The 24,640-nt window shown below is 40.8% G+C and overlaps 1 protein-coding gene across 3 annotated transcripts; it reads left to right on the forward strand.

The window, feature by feature from the left end:
* Nucleotides 1-198: 198 nt before the first annotated feature.
* Nucleotides 199-24,023, forward strand: CEP57L1 (centrosomal protein 57 like 1). Of its 3 annotated transcripts, none has more exons than XR_010027074.1 (11): nucleotides 199-270; nucleotides 13,034-13,178; nucleotides 14,982-15,161; nucleotides 15,748-15,857; nucleotides 16,279-16,395; nucleotides 16,667-16,744; nucleotides 18,455-18,553; nucleotides 19,271-19,348; nucleotides 19,451-19,680; nucleotides 20,610-20,735; nucleotides 21,252-21,376. XR_010027074.1 is itself a non-coding variant. In XM_063150985.1 (11 exons), exons 1-11 carry the CDS (start codon nucleotides 235-237, stop codon nucleotides 23,730-23,732), a joined length of 1,434 nt encoding a protein of 477 aa, XP_063007055.1. In that variant the 5' UTR covers nucleotides 208-234; the 3' UTR covers nucleotides 23,733-24,023. The 3 variants fall into 3 exon arrangements, 2 of the variants coding, with proteins under 2 accessions (XP_063007057.1, XP_063007055.1); XM_063150985.1 differs by lacking the exon at nucleotides 20,610-20,735 and adding an exon at nucleotides 23,517-24,023 and having other exon boundaries at nucleotides 208-270; nucleotides 21,252-21,396; XM_063150987.1 differs by lacking the exons at nucleotides 19,451-19,680; nucleotides 20,610-20,735 and having other exon boundaries at nucleotides 21,252-21,336.
* Nucleotides 24,024-24,640: the final 617 nt, after the last annotated feature.

The raw sequence follows: 24,640 nt of genomic DNA on the forward strand, positions 1-24,640 counted from the left end.
CCACCCATCGCGGGGAGCCTGCGTGACAGACCGCCGCTCAGCCAATCGTCTTTCAGCGCTCCCACCCAGGGGGCCCAATCGCGGCGGGGAGCGGCAGTTCCGGGAGGGGCTGATGGGATATGTAGTCCGGCCAAAGGGCGGTCCTACGGCCCTCGCGCGGGAGGACTACGTGTCCCGGCAGGCAGCGCGGCGCGCGGCCCGGGTCCTGCCGGGGAAGGGGGAGCGCCCGCAGGGATGCGTGCACGGTATTCCCGCACGGTATTCCCGCCGGTATTCCCGTCAGCCTCTTTCATAGGGGTCTGGGGGGATTTTCCCATCCGTCGCAGCGGGTTATGGAGCGCCCATGGCGGGCGGCACCCGGGGGTGAAGCAGTCCTGGGATGCGGGAGCGGAAGATCTGTCGGTGCTAAGGAAACAGTCCCGTCATCACTTGGGATAAAGGAGGGATGGGGGGAGGGCAGGGAAATCCCCGGAATATTCACATTGAGCAACAGTTCCGCGGTGTTTTTATCCGAATTAATCGCAGGGGATTGTTTAAAATCCCAGTTGTGCAGGGGCTGGTGAAGCCGGAGAAGGGAAGGCTCGGGGGGAATGTTACCCGCGTGTAAATCCGAACATTTAAATGGGCCCAGAGGGAAGGTGCGCTGAGGATGGAGCCAGGGTGGTCTCGGTGGTGCCCAGTGACGGTATAAGAGGCAAGGGACTCAAACTGAAACACAAGAGCTGCCGTCTGAACATCGGGAAGCGCATTTTTTACTGTGAGGTTGGCCAGGGAAGTCGTGGGCTTGCTGTCCTTGGGGACATTCAAAAGCCGCCTGGACCCGGGGCAGCCCGGGCAGCTGTCTCTAGGTGGCCCTGCTTGAGAGGGGGGGTTGGACCAGATGCTCTCCAGAGGTCCCTGCCAAACTCAGCCGTTCTGTGATTAAGTGCAATCTGCCACTGAAGAGGCTGGTATTGCTGTTTCCCTTGCTTTTCCTGCAGGGAAAAAAAAAGAAAAAAAGGGTGCTGTTCATGATAAATTTTAATTTTCAGCCAAGTCAGTTCCTTGATCCAGTTCACCTCTTGGCAGAGAAGAGGAGAAGAAAACAAGGGCAGAACTGTTTGCAGCTGTCACACTGAAGCAATCATGAAACTAAAATTTTGAGTGTACAGAAAGGCAAAAGAATACTTGGGAGTAAATTAGAAACAGGACGTTGAGCATACATAGGGTCTTGCGTAATTATTTTTTGCTTCTCACATACACATTTCCCACTCTAAAATTCAGATCATTCTGCATTTACCTTTAGTCAAAACTGAAGGTAAATGCAGAATGAGCTACTCTTATGCCACAAAAAGACAGAGAAACCACTTCTGAGTCCAGGAACAGAGCCTGGGCTGGCTCACCAACACCATCCATCGTCAGCACTCTTCTCTGTAAAGAATCTGATTCCTTCACCTGCCATCCCTTTGTTTTCTGGAACAGTTTCTTTAAAACTTGCATTTACCTGTGCCTTTGAGGGAAGGCCAGTCTGTTTTTTCCCATAAAATCCCTTCTGCACGGAGGCTGCCTTGCCATTGTTCAGGAGGGTGGACAGGCCTGGGCTGCTTCACGCAGCTGCTTCCTCCAGGCCCTTGGCACCCTGGTGAACAATGTGTCTGCTGAAATCAGCACTACCTGTCATAAATGTGAGTCTTGACTTCTCTAAGCACTCCAGGCCTCCACCCACCATAAGTGATGGGTTCAAAGAAAATACTTCTCCCAGTGCCTTTTATATTGTTGGAGGGCTTTTTTGTTTGTTTCTTCTGTTTTTTACATTAGCTACCACTTCATCTTCCAATCCCATTCTGTTGTCACTTGTTATGGTGTCCCATTTTCCTGTGAATGGGCATGCCACATCTGTTTGCTTTATTTCTATCTAGATTTTGATCTCCAGAAGTTGGCTAGATCTTATTTTTCCCATCATGAGTTGTTGGGTGTCTCAATATACATCCAAGATCAGAAGAGTGAACCAGAATCAGAACTGGAGCTTTGGTGTTTTAGACTTTGGTACAGCTATATTCACACACTGAATGCCAAGATTGATTGAAAGTCACAGCACTGCCTTTTATCTTTTAGAAGCTGTTTTTTCCACTGGCTCCAAATGAACTCTGGCTACAGGAAACAGATTGTGAAACTGGCTCCAAGGCCTAAACTTCAGATTTCAGCCCTTTGTTTTATAGATTTTAATGTAGTACTTAGGGAATAGCCATGAGGATGGCTTTATTTTTTTTCCAAACCAAATCTCTGCAGTTTTCTGATACCAGGTCAGGCTTCTTTATGCACTGTAAGACATTGTGGAAATCAAGGTCAAAGGCTACCAGTGGAATTAATCAGAGCCCAAAGTTAGGGGAAAGTGTTTGTTTGATTTGCGTGTTCACGGACTGCAGTTATTAGGCTTGTTTTTGATCCCTACAGAATGGATAAGAGAGAGGCAGAATTATGAAGGAAACAATCTGGCAACTCATCCAGAATTACAGCAGTTGAGTTTTCAAAATGATAAGCTGAAGAAAAACAAATTTGTGGCTGTTTTAAACCTCAGTATTTCCTTCCTTCATGATTTATCAACTTCCTTTTTTTTTTAACTAGATAAGGACTTCTATAGCCATATGCAGATGACATCCAACAGCAAAATTATTTTTGAAAATACAATATCTAGTAATTGTATTCATGTTCTTTCTAAGATATAAGATCTAAAATATATTATCTTTACTTTTAAAAGTTCATTCCAGTTTCTGTATGTCACAAAAGAACACTTTACTCGAGAATGCGTTTAGTCAAAAACTGGAGAACTAATAATAACACAGTAAAACTTGTGCAGTCTAGAAGGAACTGCTTTTTAAATTAAATTCCTTCAACTGTTTTCCTTTACACCTGGTTTTCTTAAGTCTTACTTCATTCCAATTGCTAAATACCTAGGATGGGATGACTTCAAAAAGTTCACCCTCCCTTTTTAGATCTGTGTTTTGGCATGTTGCCACAATAAATGGCACTCCAGATTAAAATGCATTTTTCTTCACATCTACCTTCTGAGAAAACAAAGTTCTGTGTCTCCTCTTTTGCAAAGAGACACCAAAAAGCCAGAGGCTACTACTCTACTGCCTTTGAACCCAGGCTCAAGTTTGGTGTCAAGTCCAAACCATTCTGTTTGGGAGGAGATGTGACCTTTTTTTGCTTCTGAGCATGTGTTTGTACATCTAATATGTTCTGCCCTAGTATGTGTTGCAGGCTACATTGGCACCAAACCCTGCCATCCTGCCTCCTTAGAGGTCACAAATACAGCAGGGATGGGTAAATTAGACACCAGCTTCTTCTTAAGAGACCAAATCTTCCATGCAGAAAGTCTGTAGAATAGTTTATGGAGAGTGGGTTACTTTGGGAAGAGCTGGGCTATCAACTAGATCTATGACAGAGCTATTTAAACTCTACAGCCACCTAAAGTCCTGCTGGATGTTGCCAAGTCTCTGACTATACTCTACTTAACTGTATAAATGTCACCTGAAACACTGAGGACCAGGAAAACAGTATGGGTAAACTAAAAGTGCTGTTCTGAAAAACTCCTCTGAGCAGCCACCTGAACTCTTGTTAATCTGTTTCTGGACAGAAGTGTTTGGAATTGCCCCAAACTGGGCACTTTGAAAGCTGTCTCCTCTTTGTTCCCATTTGTGGTCTGGGAAGTAGGTGGAGCAGCTCTAAGAGAGGTCCTGGTGAGTGGAACCTCTCCAAGCCCAACAAGTCAGGATCTTCTGTGGTAGGCACAGTTGGCTTCAGAGCCTGGCAGAATTTGGTAGAGTGCTCACCTCCAGTACTGTAATCCAGGGATTGAAGAATTGCCTTTTAGCTCAAAGGCATTTCCATCAACACCTCCTAACTACCAGGAGAGAGTCCCAGCTACTCAGGAGGATTGCAAAATGGAAGGGAAGCATTCATCACCTCACTTGGTGAATTTGTGCCCTGCTGCAAAGGATGGCAAATAAGTGGCACTAGTGTGAAGTAGAAGGAAGGAGACACAGGGATCCATATGCACTTATTCCTGGTTTCTGGTAACTTTTCCCAGGCCAGTGCTGGTTTTTTATCCAGGAACTATTTACTGCAGAAATGCATAAATTAACCCCAGGACCCTGTTTTGATGATTGAACTAGATGAGAGAGAGACCTCCAGGTTTTACTCTGGCCTCAGCTGCCTTGTCCTTGTTCAAGCCTCACATGCTTTTTGGAGCAGGGTCATAACATCAAACGAAAAGGTGGTGACTCCCTGTTTCCTTCCTGCTCTTCCTCCTCCCAGTCTAGCATGGTGGTCAGGGATGAGGCATGAATGCTCCCCAGGAACTCCCACTTCCTGGCCAATGCTCTCACCACTGGGCAGCAGCACAGAGAAGGTGGACACTGTTTCCTCCAGCTGCACTTTGAAAGAAAAGGAACATTGCTCATTGGGAATTTTATATCTGCTGATAGCCCAAAAGGCCCTTTAAGCATCTTTGGCAGGCTGTTAACACCGACCTTGGTGTTTTCCAGCAGTAACACAAAGAAAAATGCTGTGACCAGCAGCCACATGAACTGAAGTCACAGACCAGAAAAGCTACAGGGACTCTTTATTCATTGTTTTAAAGAACAGGTTTTGGCACTCACTGCCAGAAGAGGACTCCACATTCTGAGTCCAAAGAAGATAAAGGTGCCAAGCACTAGGGTGGGACTTCACCCACGTCTGTGTTCATAGAGTTTCCTCACCCTGAAACAAAGCTCTTGTTAGCTCCTCACTGAGTGTGCTGCTTGTTTTGGATCTATACCTGCATGTCTTTTTCATGCAGGGAATGTAAGCCTGTCATTACCACACTCAGCCCCGAGGCTGAAAGGCTCATGTATCCTGAAACATCAGTCCCTTATTAGTCCCAACCCTCGGATTTATTAAGGTCACACAGGATGACAAGAATTGAAGTAAAGAACCTAGAGATCCACTAAATTTCCTTGCATTCAGAAACTGCATATAGTTAATAGGAAAGAAATGCCTACTAAAAATTTTATAATCAATTGAAGTTAGTTTTCTGCCTGAGACATTGCACAGGATTTGTAACATCTTACTCAGATTTGATTTATCTGTATCTCCAAAGCCATGCAAGTTTAAATATACAGATTATATGAAACAAGTAATGCTTTGACAGTTTTAAGTTTCCCCAGGCAACTCAGGGCAGAAATAGTGATAAAACCATTCCTACATTTTTGAATACTCATTATTCCATATGATATGCATACTATTTGGCATTATTACCTAGAATATTGTGCCTGTTCAGGATGTGCAATGTGAATGTTAGAATTGCTATGATTATTCTGGGTCATGTAAACAGGTGATATTTTAAAAAACCATTCTTCAACAAAATAGGTCTCCAAAATAAGATTGAAGAGTTACTCAAGGAGTTGCTTTCATTTTTTCTGCATATTAAAAGGCAACTATTTCAGACAAAATATGTTTTTGGGAATAATTTCTTGCCTGGAGTGAAACTTATCTTTTCCTTTTCCTTGCTAACTTTTTTTTTTCTTTATTCTGTTTCTCAGGCTGCCTGATGTACAAATGCAGAATGGAGTTTTTGTTCCTTGCCAGGTGCCTAGCTATTGGCAGCACAGGAATATATGAAAAAATGTAGGCGGGATAGTTGGTAAAAAGAGAGAAATCCTACAAATAATTGCCTTCTTTGTGTTTCTCTGCTCATCCATGTCAAGCTTTTGTGGTTATGTCTAAAATCGACCTCCTACTCCATCTTCAGGCTAGGTTAGAGGATAGTGGATGAAGAGGCTGACACTTTCCCTGAGAAAGTATTGGTAAAAACAGAAGTTTACTTTAAAAATAAATTCCAAGGCAGCAGTGGGGACACAATCTGTGTTTTTCATCTGCCTAGAGGGCAAGTTGCAACGTTCAAAACCATCTTTCAATGGTACCATAAAATATTTGAGACATAAAAGGTGAAAATTATCCTGCAGTAAAAGTGTTTACTGTGAATGAGTCAACACCTGCAATAATCATCCCCTACCTTCTTACATTTCTTCACCATGATTGTCATTTCAACCCACCCTTATATTTGCCCTGCCCTACCCTAATGTGCCTTTTCCTTTTTGCATTTGCCTTTCTAACATCTAATTATTCTGCCTGTGCACAGATACAGTCTTTTATACTGGAGTCAGTTACCCTTGAAAACCTTCCCTTTACATAGCAGCAAACCTTCCTTTTTTTTCCCCAAGGGTATGTAGCCAAATCCAGTAATTTCTTCCTGCCTTCCAATCTATCAGGACACACCAAACTAAAGAAACTACATATGGAAGACTGTGATGGAATCAGCTGGAAATAACAGAGGAAAGAAAAAGTAGCCTTTTGCATTCTTCATGTAGAGTATGAAGAGAACACCTTCAATTTCCACATCAGTTAGTATACTAAGGGCAAGCAGCATCTCTGAATTTTAAGTATAAAGTGAATAAACTTGATTGTTAATCGTGATGGGGGGGGGGGGTATTTTTACTTTGAAAAAAATCCTAGCTTTTTGTGCTAGAAGAGGGAGTAAGATAAAAGGAATACCAAATGGCAAAGGGCAAGGAACAAAGCTATAGGATCATGTAAATACAATAAAAAAAGAGGAGATGAGGGACAAACCCAAATGTAACAGAAGGTAAATGAAAGAAGAGGAACAGAACTGTGGGTGAAGTGAGGAAGTGCATTAGTGATCATTTATGGTATTTGAGTTTTGTTTGATGCTTATTACAAAAAGGTTATGTTTAATTACTTTGGACTGATTAAAGATATAAATGTAATTATTTTGATAGCACTGTATTACAGGGTAAATGTTTTCATGCTAAGATAGCAATTATTTCTAGGTAGGAATTTACAGTCTTGCTCCCCTAAAGTTCAGTTATCATCTGCACATGAAGGTTAAAGCAATTTACACCAACTGGATTTCCCCACCAAGGGTTGATTGTGAGTGTATCATGTGCTTTTGGATGAAGGCCCAGTTGGATGTGGAACTTGGTCTGCTGTGCTCATTGAAGAAAACAGCAAAACTCTAATAATATTTTGACCCAAGTTTGCATGCTTGATACACTGCCAGGTTAGAATCTATTCCCAAAAAAATTGTTAAAAAATCACCGTTTTTTTCTCCACTAGGTTGTTCCTTTGCCTTGCTCACAAAGTACTCGAGCTACTCATTCCACTTTCTTTCTTCCTCTTTTTTTTTTTGTTTGTTTTTTTGTTCTCTCTTTTCTCTGTAGCAAGCAGGAACTAGAGAAATATCAGTGTGAATGCTTAGAAGTGAAATGCTGACACAATGAAAAGTCTTAGGAGTTTTGGGCGTTTGTTGAGTTGTTTGTGGTTTGGTTTTGTTTTTTTTTAATTAAAATACCAGGTTTTATCCTGCTTGACAGTACATATGGTATCATGAGAAAACAGAGAATGCAATTTCTTTTCCTATTCTTCCAAGAATGAAAAACAATGATTGTATGAAAGTCCTGCATAACATTTGGTATTCAGGAACGGATGGGTTTTGCTACAGTAATATCAAAGAAGAGACTGGAAATTTAACCTTTATGTATCCAGTTCTGAGCCTGCCAGTGTGTATCCTGCAGTTTGTACAACAAACTGCCTCCTATGGATTTGACTATGTCAGTTTTTCAAAACATTCCCAGGTTCCTTTATTTTTCTAATAAATTTTTGCCATTTGCTCTGAACTTACTTAAAGTGGAACTTGACAAAATTTTAAAACAATGTTGAAATGCTTTATTGATTTGGTGAGGTTTCACTTCTTATTAATCTTGCAGCTGCCACCATTTTGTGCCTAGCTCACTTATATTATAAGAGGCATGGGAGTATCAGCTGCTTAGATATGTCCTGAGCATTGCCATGTGTTTCAGGCTGATTAAAGTGGTTGTGTCAGGATGCTAGAGACTGGGTGTTCCCAAAACAACAATGCAGTTTGCCCACAACATTATTTATTTCTTTTTTTCCCTCTGTGGAAGGGCTGTTCTTTGTCTGCTGGGAATAAGGCTGAGTGTTGCAGCATAGCTAGTACAGCTGACCAAGCTTTTCTCCCAGTTCTCAAAGGAAAGTGAAAGGGGAAAAAATACACCAGTTTGGATTGTGTCACAAAAATGGCTTCTCACATAATCATTAGCCAGCAAGACTTGGCTCAAGTAGACAAGGCAGCAGCCAGAATTTTGGGAGCTTCTTGGTATTGCCTGTGTTGGTGCAGTTCTTTAGAATTTCTCTTATGTCAGATAAACACTGAATCAGTCTTTGGTTCATCTAAGACTTTGTTTTCACTTATCAAAAAAACCACTATAAATTGTGCATGCCTGTTAGGTCAGGGCAGAAGATAGATTTGTATTTCTTTCTGAAAAATGCTTTGATCTGCTTTTTCTTTTTCCTGTTTGAAGGTGTTCTGACAGCATTTCTTTCTTTGGTTCTAAAAGGTTGCCCTCACAGCAATTTGAATGAACCAGTGTCCCTGTGAGATGGCAAACATCAGAGAATTTAGTGGAAGTATCCCTTACATTATCACATTATTCATTTAGTGTGTCTTTTTGGAGACTGTTAAGCCACCTTTATTCCCTGAGTCTGTTGTTGTTTACATGTGGAAAAGGCTTTTCCATATGCTGCTTTACAACATGAGACATAGTTGTATGTGTGGCAAAATGTTTCTGGGCTTTTCACTTGAGGAGACATTTTTTTGAAACTTTGTAATGCAGTGTGTTGCATTGGAAGGGAAACAAACAGAGGAGGGGAGGAGGATGATGAAGAAGTCATAAGTGGTCTTTCTGTAACACTTGGGATTTCAGTTGTGTTCAGTAATTCTTCACTGTCAGTATACTTGCTTGGGCCAGACAGCAGTAACTAAAATGTCAATTGATTTTTACAGCAACCCAGTCCAGTACTCTGGCATTTACTGCAGGCCATATTCAGCAAAAGTAAATAGAAATGGTATAAAGGTAAATGGTATTAGTACTTGGATTACTCTGATGAAATGGGAAGTTCTCTGTCTTAAGGTACCAAACTCCAGTTTGCTTGCTCTTTTCTGAGGCATGAATGTCACATGTACAGGGATGGACCTGCTGGTGGGATTGCTCCCCAGTGTACTTTGTGCAAGCTCACTCTCAGCCTGCATGTGGTGCTGAGCCAAGAGGCAGAAGTGGTCCCACTGGAGGAACCAGCCCTTCTCATGCTCACAAACCCAGGCCTGAGCACTCCAGCTGCAGCAAGGCAAGAGGTGGGCAGAGTATTTGCATTAATGCCATGCTGTCACAGAGCTAATGTGTTGTGCCTGGCATCGTGCACCGTGCACAGGGTTGCAACTGTGTGGCACAGAGCTCCGTGAGCCTCCTAGCTTGGACCTGGAGAAAAACATAGCTGGCTTGCCCAGACTGATATTTAATCACAGAATATTCCAAGTTGGAAGGCACCCATGGTATGCTCATGGGGCAAAACAGCTACCCCATGCTTGACGCAGCCAGTGTTGGAACCAGTTACTTTGTATTTCTGGGTAAAGTAACACCGGGTGTCTGAGCATCCACAACACAGGCTGTGCCATTTCCTGTTAAAGAGCCCAAAGGGCCAGTGCTAACTCCAGATATGACCTGCACAACACAAGTGCTTTGCCCTGCTCACCGCAGCAGTGTAGGCTGCTGGGGTGGGAGTGAGGCATTTCTTCCTTCTTCCCCTCCCCTCTGCATGTAACTGGGGTATTTTGTCAGCCTCTGTTTAATATGCATACTTCTCTCTTGGCTCTTGCCCAAACTCAAAGGAGTGCACTGCTTTCCTCAACCAAGGGCTTGTCTAAACAACAATATTCTGGCTGCTTTAACGAATGTTGTTCAAGTGCTAAATCCCCCTAAGCCTTGTGGAGTTACATTAGTACAAACATTGCTGTTTGGGAAGCAATATCTGCTTTAAAGCACCTCTCTAGGGCTGTGTACCAGGTGTCCATGGCAGCAGCACCATGGAATAAGAGAGTGGTTTAAGCTTGCTGCATAAGACTTTTTAAAAAGAAAACCTGGTTGTGATGTTTTTATAGAAGCTTAAATACTTGGGGGCAAAAAGTTGTGGTAGGACAGTTGACGTTCAAGCATACGTCAAACTACTTAATTATTTCCTGATATGTTTCTTGTTGCAGTGGGCTAGAAGTGACTGGAAGGATGTTTAGTGATGCCTTGCTGGTGTAGAGTGACCTGGTCCTTTTCCTGGCATGCACCTCCTTGCCTGAGGTCTGCAGTGTTGTATACACATTCCTCCTGTGAGTTTGGTTGCTATAAACTCTATTTACCTGCTGAGATATTAGCACTTGCCCACACCAGAGCACCTCTACCACTGTAATTATGCTGACACAGCCTCAGAGCACTATAGCAACCATGCCCTCAGCTGCTGCACACAGCCTCAGTGTCTGAGGAAGCTGTGGTAAAGCAAGGCGTCCCTAACTGTGTCTAGCAGAGTCTCTGCAAACACAGGTGTCTCAGTCCTGTGGTGTTTTCTTTCACACCCTTTGCTGAGCCTGTGCTCTTAGGAGCAGCCTGGGGAGCTCCCCCCTCCAGCTGGAGCGTGTTTATTTTCACATTAAACTTGTGGGGTTTTTGTGCTGAAGCCCACACCGGATTAGCTGAATCACCACCACCAGGCAGGTGAGCTGGCCTCTTCTTTTTCACTTCCCTTTGGTTTCACTTGCAGAACTAAAGGGGTTTTATTTCCCTTTCTGCTAAAAAGGTTTCCCCACGCCCCCTCACCTTTGTATTACTGAGCTTGTCCACAAACTGTCAAATAGTCTGCTTCTTTATTCCCTCCTTTTTTCATTATTTGCTTCGGATCACTGCCCTTCTTACAAGTGTCCACAGACCCATCTCCTTGGAAACAACAGAACTTGTTTATGAGGAAGTATTAAGGAAAGTAATTGATGTGTAGCTGTGCAGGCATGCAGGGGAGCCATGTTCCACTGGAGGATGTTGGAAAAGTGAGTCTCCACTTATGCTGACTGCCACAAGGTTGGATGGTGGAAGCAAAAACCACCTTCTTCCTCTGCTGTTTCCAAAGTTGCCTTTTATTCACAGTGGTAGTAGGAAACTCCTTGCCTGTCCATATGCTTATTCTTCTGGACTTTTTTTTTTTTTGCTGGTCTTTTTCTTCACCAGTGTGAAGGGGTTGAATAGCAGCAGGAAAATTTTTAAGTCTTGCTGATCTCTTATTTTCTGGAACTCCATGCTGATGCACTGTGCCATGCCAGGGCCATCTCCTCTCTTGTCTTGGCCCTGACCACCTCTGTGGCCACAGGACTTTCTCATCCACGTTTTGAGGTTTCTGCTGCTCCCTGCTTTATGCCTTTTACTGCCATTGCCCCTTGTACTGTTGGACATGGTTGATAGAGCTGGCCAGGTATCTCAGGATGGTCTTTCCCAGTCCTTCAGGACAGAGGTAGGGAGGCCTGTAAACAGCTTTTGTGGCCATAAATGTGGTGGGGTCACCAGATGGAGCCTCTTCCAAGTGATGGTGGCATACGTAGCTGTCTGCTGCTGCCTACCCAGTGCCAAGAGCTTGTGGCCTGGCCTTGAGTAGGATGGCAGCAGGGCCCCATGGAGAAGTCTTTGGAAAAGACCTGTGGCACAAGGGTGGCCTAGATAGACTCCCTTTTTGGGGACAGAGGGGCTCCTCTGAATGGTGTGACCTCCAGGGTGTTAACACACAAAAGTGGTGATGGTCAGGTCAAGCAAGCCCTGGTGAAGAGGTGCTTATGTGGACATCTCTGTAAGACAGTTTGGAGGAAGAAATAAGGATTTCTGCTTGCCTTCAGTTTAGTGCATACCTTGAAGAGGCAGTGTGGCTGGAAGATTATTTTTAGTCTTAGCTGTAAGAGCTGTAAATGCTCCTAGAAACTTTTTTTGTAATTGAAAAGTTTTCCCTTGTTTGCCACCCAGTATGAATGGCTTCTGGGGTGTGCTTCATCAGCAGGCCTTGGTCTTGATCTCTTTTTTCCTCTTTCTTCCTCCTTTGGGTGATTTTCTTGGGACTAACATCTGTAAATAGCCTTACCCGAGGAGGAAGACTGTTCCAGTTGCATGCCTTGTATTTTATACAGAAGTGATCCAACAATCATAATTGTTATATCACTGAACCTTGAAATAAGCTGTTTTTCTATTAGCTGAAGCTGTATAGACTCTTGCTTCTTACACTGTGTCAAGTGAAATGCTTAGTGCTACTTTGATAGGTCACTGTAGGATGGTTTCAAACTTGTTTTAACTTCCTAGAGGTTGTATTAGCCTAAGGCATTTTCTGCGAATTTCACTGTCCCATATCTTGAGTATCAAGAAAAATTTCTGTTTGACAGGGTGTGAACTGTCTCCAAATGTGCTTCTCATAAAACTAAGAATGTGAAAGGGTGTAACAGAAAGGGAGTGAAGAAACAGGACTTAATACATGCGCCTGATAATGGAGATAATACTGGGGATATTGCATATTAAATATCCTCCTGTTATCTCAACACTAAATGTGGAGAACTGTGTCTTTATTATGGAATAATGGTACATTATTTACCATATGTAATTTGGTTTTACATCCAAAAAGATGGGAAGAGGAGCACGAAGGAGGCTGCAAATGGAAATAGGCTGTAAAACCTGGAATGTTTGCTCTGCAGGGAGCACTTAGAGTCAAAACATTGAAGTCTATAAAACAGTTAGTAGAAAGTGCTCTTGATACTTGGGTTTTTAAAGGACAAAAATCAGCATAAGTTATTAGAAAGCACCTAGAAAAATCTTGGAAAATTTTGGTCGGTCAAAGGAAGCTGTTTTTTAGTGTTATGAAAGACGTTGTTTTGGAATTGCATTAAAAGACAGGATTCTTCTGGTGGGGTGTGGGTATAATTATTGTTGATGTTGTTATTATAATTATTATTATTATTTTGGTGTACATGATCTGATTTGATATAAACAGAGCCAGGAACAGCCCAGTGACATACTTCTGAAAGAGTCTTTTAAAGAAATAATGTCATTAAATGTCTCTCTTTCTACAGGCTATGGATTCTGAATCAAAGAACAGTTTCATAGGAAGCTTTCTTCAGCCACCAGACTGGAGGCTTCCTGCAGCCTTTGTTTATATGGAATCAAAGAAGTTGGCAGCTGCTGCTGCTGACAGGCCTTCTCTCCCAAATAACCAAGGTATAGCCAAAATACGTCCTTAAAACAGTCTTTTTAATTGTTCCATGTGAAATCTCTTGAGCAAACTCCCCATCCTATTTGACTGAGTTCAATGACTTGCTGCAGTTATTAGTCTGACATTAAGACAGGATGTATATGTGTCCTGAGGGAGTAGTCTCCCTGAAGTCATATGCCTAGAATGGAAACCTCTGCAAATCTTCTAACATCCTTGTAAAGTTTGGCTTTGAAATTTGTTTAACTTAAAATTGTCAGACTTCCTCTGAAAGCAAAGGAGAATGCTTCAAACTCAGTAGATATAGTTCATGACTTCAAATACAGTAAAAAAAAAGATCATTAGTATGGTACAGTGACCTGAAACTGGCTTTGTGTGGTGCTATTTGACTCCTTACAGCTTAAAATCACTTCTAAGGGGGCTTTTTTGGTTGTTTTTTTTATTGTTTTGGTTTGGGTTTTTTTGGGTTTTGGGGTTTTTTTTTTTGCATGGTATATTTGCTTGGGAGAACTTTTGAACAATTCAGACTCTCAGAAAAGTTAGCAGCATGAAAGTTAGTCCCTATGAAATATGGTTGTCATGTGCCTTAATGGGTGACTGCTCTCTGGAGCTCACAAGGGAAATGCTCAGTGGCTTAATATATCTGGAGAGCCTGGGGAATATTAAGGATACCCACACTTGGACTTACTATCATGGACAACTTTGCTACCTTGCACAGACATAACCCATGAGTGTGCATGTGATCATTGTTCTTCACCTGAAAAATCTGTGATTCCTGTAGTAATCTTATTTCATACAGAGTTTGGGCCTTTTTGGATTACAGTGATCAATTTAGTGCTGTGTAGCTAAGTGGTTAAGGAAATGTTTGGCATGACAATAGAAAGATGGAAAGGGTGGTCCCACTTCATCCTTCTGTTTTCTGTTTTTTTCTTTTTGGTTTGAGTTTTTGTTCGATGTTTGCTTGGTTTTTGCTGTTTTGTGGTTTGGTTTGGTGTTTGTTTTTAATAGATCAGTGATAATATGGTGAAGGTTGTTATGGAGGTAGCAATGTTTGATGGTATTCTTTTGATGAGAGAGTTTGGAATAGAGAAACTGTCAATTACAAAATGTCAGAAAATCAGCTTGACTTGTTGCAGGACATGTCTTAAACTTCCACAGGTGTGTTTGCTTTATGGAGAGCTAGCAGACTTTTTCTTGTAGCTGAAATTGCAGCTTTTATTTTTGGTATAAATTGTCACATACGGATTTGAGGCTGAAAGCAAAAGCTTCCAGACTTGTTTCCATGGTTTGAAGAATCATCAAATACAAGATACTAGATGTTGAAACATTACCTTTTGAAACAATAAAGTGTTTAACAATATATCCTTTGTTAAATTGTCCTTTGTATCTAATTTCTCCCCCTGTTCTGAGCATGTTTTCTCTTTTTAATCTGTCCATACCAGTTGCCTTACACCGAAACTTATGACCTCGCTTGGATACCTGTGTTCTCTGCTTCTATTTAAAAAGAAGGCCCAGGGTTTATTATATTCTATTTGCCATTATTTCTTTGTGCTTGCTGCCATTTGGAGTGAAAATAGTTTTCCCTATAGGGCCAGAGCTTCATACCTCAGTTATGCAAGAAACACATCCATTTTCTCCCATATGTGTTCTGCATATGTTTGTGTACAGCAGGGGAATATTGTTAATTTTGGGAGTGATGCTAATAAGAAAATTTAGGTAGTATATTGTAATGTGAAGTGTTTTCTAATAATGATAATCTTCATCAAAGTAGGAACTGTTACTTAGGGTGTAGCTGTTGTGTTGTTTACTAGCTGTAGTGGCAGCCCTGAGAGCTCTGCAAGAAAAGATCCACCGCCTAGAGCTGGAGAAGTCACAGGCTGAAGATAAACTGTGCAGCCTCTCCAGAGCAGCTGCTCAGTACAAGAAGGTCTTAGAGCACAAATCCTACCAGAAGGATGAAGCATATCAAGAGCTGATGCAACAGAGGAGAGGTATTTCTTTGGAGTGATAAGGTGTAGCCACAGCAACCCTAAAACTGTATAATCCAGGGAATGTTTTGTTTTGAAAAACTGCTTATTAGTGCAGCCCCCTTCCGTTTTTTGCTTCAGAACTGAGCAGGGACAGGAGCTTGATAATTGTGGATAAAGTTGAGATATTTTTGACATATATCAACCGAGTATTGCATAAGCCATGAAGCAATTTTAAATACTTAGCATGTTTCAGGTGGTATGTTTAACTCCTACAATAAGCAAGCAGCTGCTTACATAACACTGCTAACTTGAGAAAAGATAGGAGAAGAGAAGATTCTCCTCTCTCAGATTCTGGTTAGATATCTGCTGATACAAATCAAAGTAACTACAGTGCTCATGCCTTTGGAATTCAAATTAGAGACTAGCTTTGAAAAAACATTTTGATTCTCATGTCTTATATATAAAATACATTTTAACCTCATTACTTGTTCAGACTAACAAAACTCTTCTTGCCTGATTTGAAGACAGAGAATTCCCCAATGATATGGCAGTCTGGCTAAATGTGTAGCTCCCTTTGCTCTACTGAATGTCTTGTTTCTCTCTGTAGATTCAAATGCAGTACAATCCCGCTGCTCCCTGCTGGAGAAACAGCTGGATTACATGAGAAAGATGGTTTCCAGTGCAGAACTGGAAAAGAAGATGATTTTAGAACAACAGGTGAAGCCCTTTAGCATAGTAACAAAGTAGTGACATAGCTCAAAAGTATAGAAATGTGTAAGACATGAAGTTTTTTGTGGTCATTGTTTTTCCTCAGCTCTGCTCAGGCTGCTAGCAAACAGGAGCAATTTAGTGTATGGTTGATGACAACCATTCAATGGAGTGTATGAAAAGCTCCCTGGGTGGAACTCCTAATGAGCAAAGCCATGCTAATACTTGCACACTTGGTAGACAAAAAAGCTGCTGGAAGCTTAAGTCGTCTTTGTCTGCCTGGTATTTTTCATCACTTTGCAATTTAAAAAATACGGAATTTAAAGTAATTAAACACCTTTATTCTAGTGTGGGGTGGTTTGGTGGTTTTTTTTGTTGTCTGAAACAATTTCAATCAGTTGCCAGCTCCATTCTTGCTTATTTTTTCCAGGCTCAGCTTCAGAAAGAGGAAGATCAGAACCGGTTGGAACTGCATGCAAAACTTGAAAAGCTTGAAATGCTAGAAAAAGAGTATCTTAAAATTACTGCTACTCAGAGAATTACTGAAGTAAGCATGCATGGAATGACAGTCTGAAAGTCATTTGGTATCATTTTATGGCATACTATTAACAGTACTAAGTTTTGCAAAAGTTGTCTCTGTTAAAGCGTACCTGACTGGATGCCACCTCGGTTTCGTGTGCATGAGTCTTTTTTCAGTCTGGGCTTTAAAAATTCCTAAAGTCCGGTTTTATCCCCACATTACAGTTGTGAGCTCCTCCAGACTTCTGATTCAACATTCAAATTGAAGTGGGACTAATCATTCTTGCCTTCAAATTCAGGACAAGATCAAACACTTAGAAGAAAAGCTGTGTAAAGAAGAGCATCAGCATAAGCTAATACAAGATAAAACTGCTCAGGTAGACTGAAAAGATTTTATTTTATCTTCTTCTTTAGTACTGAAGAAAGCTATTCCCTCTGGTCAAAATGCCCTTCTCATTATATTACATTTTAGCTCCTTGTGTTTAGTACCCAGACAGAACTCCTGAAATACTACCTAGATCAGTTATAAGCTGTATATTAGAAAGTTTGCCAGGTGTGTGGTATATCTCAATGAAGAAGGATTCTACTTGGCTTTGTATTAGTGATACAGTTCATCAGCCTCAACACTGCTCTAAGTGATCCAGGTAGAAAATTAATTTCTAGAAAATCTGTAACTGAATCAGGTTAACTTAATTTTCAGTAACTTGAAAGTGATCATATATGAAACCATACATACCAAGTGAGGGTGGTTATTATGTTTGCTTTCCTCCCTTTCTTAAGATCTGTAGAAATCTAATACATAGAGCTGTACTTGGAAAACCTTAATCAGTGAAATGTTGTTCATCAAATGAGATCTTTTGTAATTCATTATTCTGTGAAGCCATAATCAGTTTGTTGGGCCAGCATCCATCTGAGAGAGGAGTATTTGCCAAAGAGAGCAAAATGATGAAACTTTTTGTTAAAGGAGCAAAGTGGTCATTTTCCAAACCTCACTTTGTGCATTAGTACCAGCCAGCTTGAAAAAGAGACCAGTTGTGGGGGAATTTCCTTAGGGTGAGGTGGGGGCTGCAGTGCTGAAGAGTAATATTGGAATAATGTAAGCAAGATGGATGCCTTAATTTAATTCATCACTGCTGTCAGCTCTTATACCTCATCCAAGGATGATGGGTTTTCATCAACACAGGAAGCTTTAAATAACATGCAAATTTGTAGCCCAGATGTCTGACCACCTCCAGAATCCAACAGAATGACACAGTTGAAAACTTGTAGGTTTTTTGGTTTCTTGCTTAGACTGCATGCAGAGATTTTATTTTCTGAGAAACATGGTAAGAATGACTCTCCCAGAGCAGATAGTCTAAACATTTGGTCAAGAAACTACTTAGATGCCATAAACTGAGTCCTGAAGTTGTGTTAGTACCATCTTAATACACTGCAGGATGGGTTTAGGTCTGTTGGATCTGGGCTGGAAAGCACAGGGTTCACTTCCTCACTTCCTCTTGATGACAGAAAAGCTAGAATATTCTCACTTTGGTGGTGGACCTCCAGCATTGTCTAGCTGCAGCTGTAACACATGGCAAAACAAAGTCCTTGTCCTGTGTTTAATTGGGGATGATTATCATCCTGTTTATCATGGGCCTTGATAGCAACTTTGAACCACCAAGCAGTATGAGGATTGTCCAGCAGGTTTGACCTCAATGTAACACAGACAGGCTTAGTTCTCTCTGTCCCCAGATTGTAGGAGCCAAATGTTCATATAATTTGGATTTTATGATCACATCCTCAGCATGTGGCAGGATTGGCTTATCTCAGTTGCTGGTTGTCACAGTGGAAAAATACAGCTGCTGCAGCTGAATATGAAAATGAGGAATACTAAGACAGAGCTGCAAGATCTGCCTGACACCCTGCCTTCCTTGTAATCTGTTCAGCTTTAAGTGTAGCTTATGCCTTCCAAGCAGGACAGTTAATAGTGCCCTTAATTGGTTCTTATCCATGCATGAACGAGAGAATTAATTAAACCTTGCTATTTCATACTTCTAATATTACATTAAATGGCTGCTTTTTTTTTTTTTTTTTGCTTATTTCCACAGCTTCAAACAGGATTTGATATAAACAGAATTTTGATGTCTTCAGTAACATCTCAACATGAACCTGAAAAGGAAAATGGGAAGAACAAAAAACCTAGGAAGGTAATGTGGAAATTTTTTATTAACATAGTGTTGCTGATAGCATCTGACTTGTACAGAGACTGGAATTTGTGAAAAATGGTGATGTAAGAGGCACTTGATTCATCTGCTGCACTTTACTCCACTTCCAAAGTGACAAACAGTGCTAAATAACTCTTTTTTCCCTCTTTTTTTTTCTTTTCTTCATTAATTAAAATGGTACTGGGGTGATACGACGTCACTTGAAAATCTTCCCTTGTCAGCTTGACAATTACCTCTGTTGAAGTCTTGCTGCCATCCGCCATGTCCTCTCTTAGCTTCCTTTCAGTTTATCTGGCAAAATTACTTTCTAAAGGAGTTTTAGCTCAGCATTTTAAAGTGGTGTGTTTTGGGGGGATTACAGAAATCAAGAGAATTTATTTTGCAACACGTTACAGATCAGTCAAAATTTTGCAACTGTGGTTTTAAAAATGTAAGTCAACAAGGTTCAATTACTTTCATGTTAGCCTAATTGTTAAACAATCTCCTACATGCATATGGCATAAAATTTATTTGTGTCAGCTATTGGAAAGTGTTATTTGTTACACATACAGGAGGAAATTTTTTTTTAAACCAGAAGAAAACTGAGGTGATGCATTTCACTGTGTATTTACTTGAATTTTACTTCCTAAAAAAAAAGTTTAAGATTGTACTCTTGAGACAGCAGATTGGAATTTTTTGGCTTATATTTTCTTATGGCAGAGAAATCCTACAATGAAGAAAATGCAGCTTCCACCATTACACGTAAAGGCTGGCGAACTACCTTTTGTGGCTGGGAAGGTAGGTGAAAACCACTGCTGTCACTGAAGTGACATCTTTGGTTTGAGTAAGGCTGTGTGGTTGTTGATTACTTCTGTAAGCCACTGATCATTCTTCTTTAAGTCTGCCAGCTCCAGCCATTCTGTCAGTGCAAACGTACAAAGTGTGCTGCACATTATGAAGCATCGCAATCCATGTATCTCATCACGAGGCCAAGGAGGAGCCACAGCTGGGATTTCAGGGCACAGTGCACTTTCAAAATCTGTATCCTCTTGTTCCACATCACCCACTGCCACCAGGAGCTTTTCAGACCTTCTGTTGGCCTTTCAAGACGAGCTGGGCCAAATGAGCTCGTGAGTACCCATGGCTGGTGTTGTGAGTAAACATGACTTCAGCAGTAGCCCTGAGAAGTGACAGAGTGCTGTAATTGAGCCTAGCCTGTTTTAGCTATAGGACTGCTTGTTGACAGAATGACCTGAGCAGGCTTGACTAGTAGGATTTTTCTCATTCAAAAAATTCTTTCTGTCCTGGTGTTTCACTGCTCTTGTTTTTCTGCTTTCACATTCTGTATTTAAAAAAGCAGCAAATAAAAAGCCTTTCAAACCTGTGCATTTTAGACATTTTAAACATATTCTGAGATATACAGAGTAAACCAAAACTTTTCTCCTGGAGAAGGCTGAAAAGGTGCTGATAGTAGGCCTGCAGGATGCAGTCAGTCTGGGTGGTGCAATGGATTAGTAGAGCTCTGGCATGAACAGTCCTGTCACAACATCTCTCCTGTTCCTTTGTACTCACTGCGTGTTCTTTCCTTCCCCGTGTACCTCCTGGGTCCTTGTGCTGAGTCAGTCTGATGCTCCTACCCTTTGCTTGTTGAGAGCAGAAGAACTTGCTGGTCCTGTAAGGGGGTTGTGAAAGAGGAATGGTCTCCTGCCAGAAATTGGGCAGGGTGTAGAAGAAGCTAACCCTTCAGATGGGAGTGTATGTATCTTTCTAGCCATGCAAGTAAATGTGGATTACAGCCTGTTGTGTTCTTAGGCATCTTCCCATTAATGCAGGCTTGTGGGACTGTGGGCCAAAGCTCTAGCTGGTCATAGCAGGCATGTCAACATGATGAGCTGTGGTTTGAAGAGGGGAGGAGGATGTGCTGATTAAACCAGTTAAGATGTTGACGCTGATTTGAAATCCTTGATGTGGTAAAATTTAAACTGGCAAGCAATCTAATGTTCAAAAAGCAATGTCTAGCTTACTCATGGCAGTTAAGGACAGGCTTTTTTTTTAGTAGCAACAACCAGTTGTTTCAATTAAACTGTCAAGGAGAAGCAGTTACTCAGAAGTCAGAATAGAAGCTCTGACCTTTGTAAAGGGATTATTTATCTAAGAGGGGTGTCTCTGGCTTCAACCTGTTCAGGTATCTGAATATTGAGATCTATACAATTTCTTTTACTTAATCTGGTTATTTTAATTAAGCAGCCCACTTTGCTGTAAATCTTTCTGAGTATAATATTTTAATTTGAATAATTTGTCAGGAAAATTGTAACTTGAGTGTACTAGTTTAAAAAATACTTTCATGTATTACACTAAGCCTTCAAAGTCTGCACTAAATTGGCAGGAAGTGAAAATGTTGTACTGCATAGCTGCTGTTCATTTTCAAAAATCTCATTTTGCACACTATTACATATGTAGTTGCTATGCCTGTGGGAAGAAGGAGAAGTAAGATGGACATCACCTGAAAATTTGGAATGAGAAAATCAGACTCACAGGAAACCTTTTCCCTTTCTCATGTTAATATATTCCAGATTAATGTGTATTGTGTGAGAGTGGAAATAATGCTAAATTTCTGTACTCTGCCCAAAATGGCTAGGAACTCCTGCAGGAAGAAATCCTAGAGACTGTATCATTAGATTGCCATTCTTGTCTTTAATAGTGAGCATCAGGAACTTCTGAAGCAGATACAGGAAACTCAAGACTCCCAAGCTCATGAAGACCTGGAACAGGAACTGGATTGCCTCGTAAAACAAATGGAGATGAAAGGAAAACAAATATCCAAGCTGAAAAAGCATCAGGCTACTGTAAGAATGAAATGTAAACTCTCTAGCTACTAACATTTTTGTTGAAAGGCTGCCACAACTCTGCCTCCTGTTGTCATCAGCTAGAATGTCACTGGAATGTTTCAAGCCAAGATGTTCCAGTATGGGTGATTATAATTAGACTGCTGGCTCATATTTTTGAACCTCCAATTTCTTCATTGGATCAAGAAAAAGTGCTTACAACTGGCAGTTAGGAATGTATGCTGGTGGGAAAGCTTCCTGCCCTGTGGCAGTTCTGCAGTACAGAGCTGGGTTGCACTGTCTGTCACTTCTGCTCACTGTGTTAAGACAAACTGTTGAAATTTCATTTCTTTATATCCTGTCCCTCAGGGGAATGAGAAAATAGAAGCTGTAAGTCCTGTACCGACTGGATTAAATGTCTTTTATATTACTGAAACATTGAAGCTTTTTTGTTAACGAGTCTGTTGACCAGAGGTTCTCTAAAATCATAGCTGGGCAAGTCTTTCAGTTTTGTTTAACCTTTAAACTGCCCTCATTCTGTCAGTTTTTAGTTTAGAGCCATAGATAGCAACTTTTGATACATGCCCATATAAAATCCCTCTTCTGTAGTTGAACAGCCTAACTCTTTTGTAGCAATTTGGTTTGGGCATATGATTAAACATTCAATCCATAGTTCTGTCTGATTGTTTGTGGTTTTTTCATCTTACGTTTCAAGATAAATACTCGCCTGAGAACTTTGCTTTTACAGGAAATAAAACTCAGCACGAGCCCTTATGAAAAGAGGAGAATATAGTTGATTTAAATCTGTCCGGTTTTATTTATATTCATTTTTGATTGATTTTACTCACTTAAACTTTTTATTGTCCATGTAATTGCAAGCATAGAGGTGCTTTATGTCATAGCAGATGTGTCACACTTGCATGTTAGCAGTATGGACAATGGGCATTGACTGCTGAGTCCTCACTGCCTCTCTTGGCAATGTCAGCTGGTTTTTTTGATAAAACTCTTATATTCTTGAAGACCCAACAATTATGGTGTTACTCCTTGCCTCAAAATCTTGCTGTCTTCATCCTCAGGAACCTAAGACACTGGGTAACAACTGCACCTTAGTTTCTTTCTTTTGCATACCTTTATGGCCACAGTTAGCCTTTGTTTTGGGATGATGAAGAGTAGCACATACAATGTGGTGCAACCTTGTTGTCATCTTTGCCTCTTACCAGTGTGCAGATCTTCTGTCAAGTCCTCTCTGCTCTGGTACAGCCTGGTCAGAGCACATTCCTTAGGGTCCTGCTGTAAATAGTAGTGTCTGTATGATTACTGTCCTGGTTATCAATACAGGCCATTCCTCTAATTCCTTGGCCCTATTTTTTTTCCTAGTGCTTTTGAACACAGACATTTCCATTTGTATTTTGTACAGCTCAATCTTAATATTTCTAATGCATATTTCTTTTTTTAGAACCTGCCATATTAAAAGTGCCATGCTAATCTCTGTGTTTCACAGTTAATAATATGCTCTAGAATGCAATTAAAGTTAATTATTTTTAGAAATGGACTTAAAGCCTAAATTGGCATTTGGAATGCTTCCAGCCTAATTTTATCTTTGGGAAGTGACCTTTTCATGCCAAGTGCAAGTCAAGACTCATTATTCAACATTTTAAAAAACATTCTTTAGTAATTAACCCTATTTATTCTGTTTTCCATTTTTGTTAAGGAGGCTTCAAAAAGCTGCTTAGATCCAGTAACTGATAATTAACAGTATATATTTTAGAGGTTTATTGGTTGTTTGGTTTTTTTATTAGGGTAGTACTATCTAAAATGAAAAGAAACTGTTGTAAATAGAGATTATTAAGAGAAGGTATTCCAGCTGTCTCAAGCAAGCATTTTTATGTTAGGGAGTGATGGGATTCAACAACCAGTTGGGCATGGATGAGGTCAGTTTTCTGTGGTGGCTTCTTTATGGGCAATGTCAGCTTTCTGTTACAGTGAGACAACTGTGCAGGGTTACTAAGTTCAAACTTTTCTCCTTTTTTTCTAATGTGTCTTAGTCATCTGTAGTTTGGAGATCAGTAGAAGTCCAGTCACCTCTACAGCTGTGGGTCTTTGGAGTATGCAACATGCTAATTAGTATTTTTTTTCCCTAGGTGCAGAAATTAAAGAGAAAAACTCAGAACTTGAAGCAAGGGGCAACTCATGTCAAACTAAAGTGTGGTGAACAAAAGGAAGCAAAGGAGATTGCAGTCACTGTGAAGGAAAGTATGTCTAAACCTTTTCCTGGGCAGAAGAGCAGAAGTTCTCTTCAGCTGCTAAAAGCTGTGAGGAAACTTCAGCTATCTCTGAAAAAAGATGATGTCATCTGAGAAGAATAGTTCTGAAATTTGTTATGTTAGAAGTTTTTGAAGTTGTCTGACATCTAGTAAATTTTTAGTTGTACAAAATACCTCTTAAAAATAAACTGGATACAGTAGACTTGTACATGCTAAACTGCCTACTCTCTAGTAGGTCAGTTTGTTCACCTTAGCATTAACTTTCATGTAGTGTAGCAGTAACTCAACTACACTTCCTTGTGATAAAGTGTTTTAATGGGCTAATGAAATGTTATTGTTTGTTAATTTGTCAAATAAACTTTTATACTTTTTTTACACTTAAAATAGTGTGTGATCTTTGGTGTCCTATTTCCTCGCTGCCAAGGGGATATTTAGAGCTTGCTTTTCCAGAATGACTTGTGCTAGTGCTTCTGCATGCTTAAAGCTGCTTAGACCACATTCAAAGCATGGTATTTTTTCATGGTGCAGATCGATTTTCTGAGATAGTTTTATGCATTTCTGGATACTGGAATTACTGATACTGGTAAGGATAGGGTATATAAATCTCTCTGTACATTGACCTGGTATTTTTGTTGACTACAGAATCCTGGGCAGAGGGTATTATTTTGCAGCTGGAGAAGCAGGGCTCTAGTTCTCCTCTTGGGCAGAAGCTGTGGTGGAGGGCTGCAACTTTGGGTCTGTCAACCAAGTACTGGATGGGGCAGTCTTTAAACGATGGCAGCATTGAATAGTCAGTCTTCAAAATGTGTGTGCTAGCAGAGGCTGTCCAGTCCCAGAAAAAAATTTGTGTTTGCCCTTCTGTGAGGTGAGTGGCTGGAGGGAAAGGGAAACAGTTGAACCTGGTCCTGCTGCTGACTGGGCATTTTTCATCTCTGCCTGCTTCAGAGAGGGACCAGGAGCCGAAAAAGCTGTCTTGCTCAGACCCAGGAGCTGGGATTTAA

This window comes from Melospiza melodia, chromosome 3, assembly GCF_035770615.1.
Source record: "Melospiza melodia melodia isolate bMelMel2 chromosome 3, bMelMel2.pri, whole genome shotgun sequence".
Classification (NCBI taxonomy): Eukaryota; Metazoa; Chordata; class Aves; order Passeriformes; family Passerellidae; genus Melospiza; species Melospiza melodia.

Bases quoted from the DNA above. Each gene is read 5' to 3' on its own strand.
- CEP57L1 (XM_063150985.1), top strand. From the start codon at position 235: ATGCGTGCACGGTATTCCCGCACGGTATTCCCGCCG. The intron at 271-13,033 runs GTATTCCCGTCA...CTCTTTCTACAG, and splicing joins CCCGCACGGTATTCCCGCCG to GCTATGGATTCTGAATCAAA. The intron at 18,554-19,270 runs GTAATGTGGAAA...TTCTTATGGCAG, and splicing joins AGAACAAAAAACCTAGGAAG to AGAAATCCTACAATGAAGAA.